Source organism: Tupaia chinensis, unplaced genomic scaffold, assembly GCF_000334495.1.
Source record: "Tupaia chinensis unplaced genomic scaffold, TupChi_1.0 Scaffold000201_1, whole genome shotgun sequence".
Taxonomy (NCBI): domain Eukaryota; kingdom Metazoa; phylum Chordata; class Mammalia; order Scandentia; family Tupaiidae; genus Tupaia; species Tupaia belangeri.
The window spans coordinates 3,249,479-3,251,005 of NW_006159676.1; the positions used below are offsets into that span (position 1 = coordinate 3,249,479).

The window sequence follows — 1,527 nt, forward strand, 5'->3', positions numbered from 1 at the left end:
CTCCTCTCGGGATCTTGGGCACGCACGCACACACGCCCGGCGTGAGTTTAAGCCACCGGGTCCGGGACTCGAACTGCGGTCAACTACATGGGAGTCCAGCAACATAGCCATTACGCTAACTGCTGGTCCCAACGGACGAGTCTTGTTTCTGAGTATGCCCAGTTCAAGAAGGCACTGCTTCCCTCTCCTGGCAGGGTCAGAAGAAAGAACTGGGCAAAGAGTTTGTATGGAAGGGCAGGCTTGGGGCGTAATGGCTATGTCTCTGGACTCCCATGTAGTGGACCACAGTTCGAGTCCCGGACCCGGTGGCCTCGCTTTCCGTCTCTGTCTCTCTCTGTCTTTCTGGCCAGCACGCGCGCTCTATAGCAAAAACCTCTCCCACCCCCCCAAAAAAAAAGAATTAATGAATAAAATTTAAAAAATAAATAAAGTTAAATAAATTAATTTTTAAAAAAGTACTAAGTAAAAGAAGCAAGCGGTCTTGTACAGAAAGCGTCCGTGTCGCACCTCCCCCTGACAGTAGCGCTGACTGGAGGGCCCCCCCCCCCACAGCCGACAGCAGCGGGATGGGGAAGAGCCTGCTGCAGTCCACCCTTCTGGAAGGACACGGCGCCGCCCCGCCCGACCTGGATCTCTCTGCCATTAACGGTAAGTGGTGGCTTTTTTTATTTTCATCCCTTCCCTCCCGAGCTGGGGGTTGCAGCGGGGCTCAGCGGGGCTCAGCGGGCTGCCAAGGCCCGCACTTTTTGCGACTAAAACGCACTCTCTCATCTTAGAGAAAAGCGCGCTCAGGAAGACGCCGCAGTTGGACAAAGGAGCAGCCAAGAAACCCAAGCCCAAGTCGTTTTCCGCCCCGCAGAAAAAGAGCCCCGTGAGTGTCTGCGGGGAGAGGCCGCGGCTCCTCCCTCCCCACACTCTTGGAATTCGGTCTCCATACGAGGGGCCAGCATGGGAACCAGCAGTTAGCGTAATGGCTATGTCGCTGGGCTCCCATGTAGTCGACCACGGTTCACGTTCCAGACCCGGTGGCTTAAAACTCACATCGGGCGCGTGTGCGTGCATGTCCAAGATCCCGAGAGGAGAATGGAGAAGGGATTGCGGCGTGACCATCCCTCCCTGGGGGGTGATTTCTCGCTTTCTGTTCTATGTCTCTCTCTGTCTGTCTGGTGAGTGCACGCGCCCTATAGCGAAAATCTCAAAAAACACACATAGGAGGGGCCGGCAGAGGGCGTGCTGGTGAAGGCGGCTGGACTCCCACTTGGCTGGCCACGGTTTGAGTCCCGGACCTGGTGGCTTTCTCACTTTCCCTCTCTCTCGGTCTGTCCCTCTCTGGTCCATTTGAAATAAATAAGTAAAGTTAAATAAAATGATTCTTAAAAGAAAAGAAAAGAGGGGACCAGCAGTTAGCGTCATGGCTATGTCGCTGGACTCCCATGTAGCCGACCGCGGTTCGCGTCCTGGACCCTGTGGCTTAAAACTCACGCTGGGCGCGTGTGCGTGCGTGCCCATGATCCCGAGAGGAGAATG

General features: G+C 55.3%; 1 protein-coding gene across 1 annotated transcript in view; it reads left to right on the plus strand.

Annotated features, from left to right (window-relative positions):
• Nucleotides 1-1,527, plus strand: part of HAUS8 (HAUS augmin like complex subunit 8) — a 16,850-nt gene that overhangs the window by 10,255 nt on the left and 5,068 nt on the right. Inside the window, exons 5-6 of the mRNA XM_014587302.2 lie at nt 553-648; nt 777-871. Coding sequence (XP_014442788.1) covers nt 553-648; nt 777-871 — 191 coding nt within the window. The remainder of the gene's footprint in view (nt 1-552; nt 649-776; nt 872-1,527) is intronic.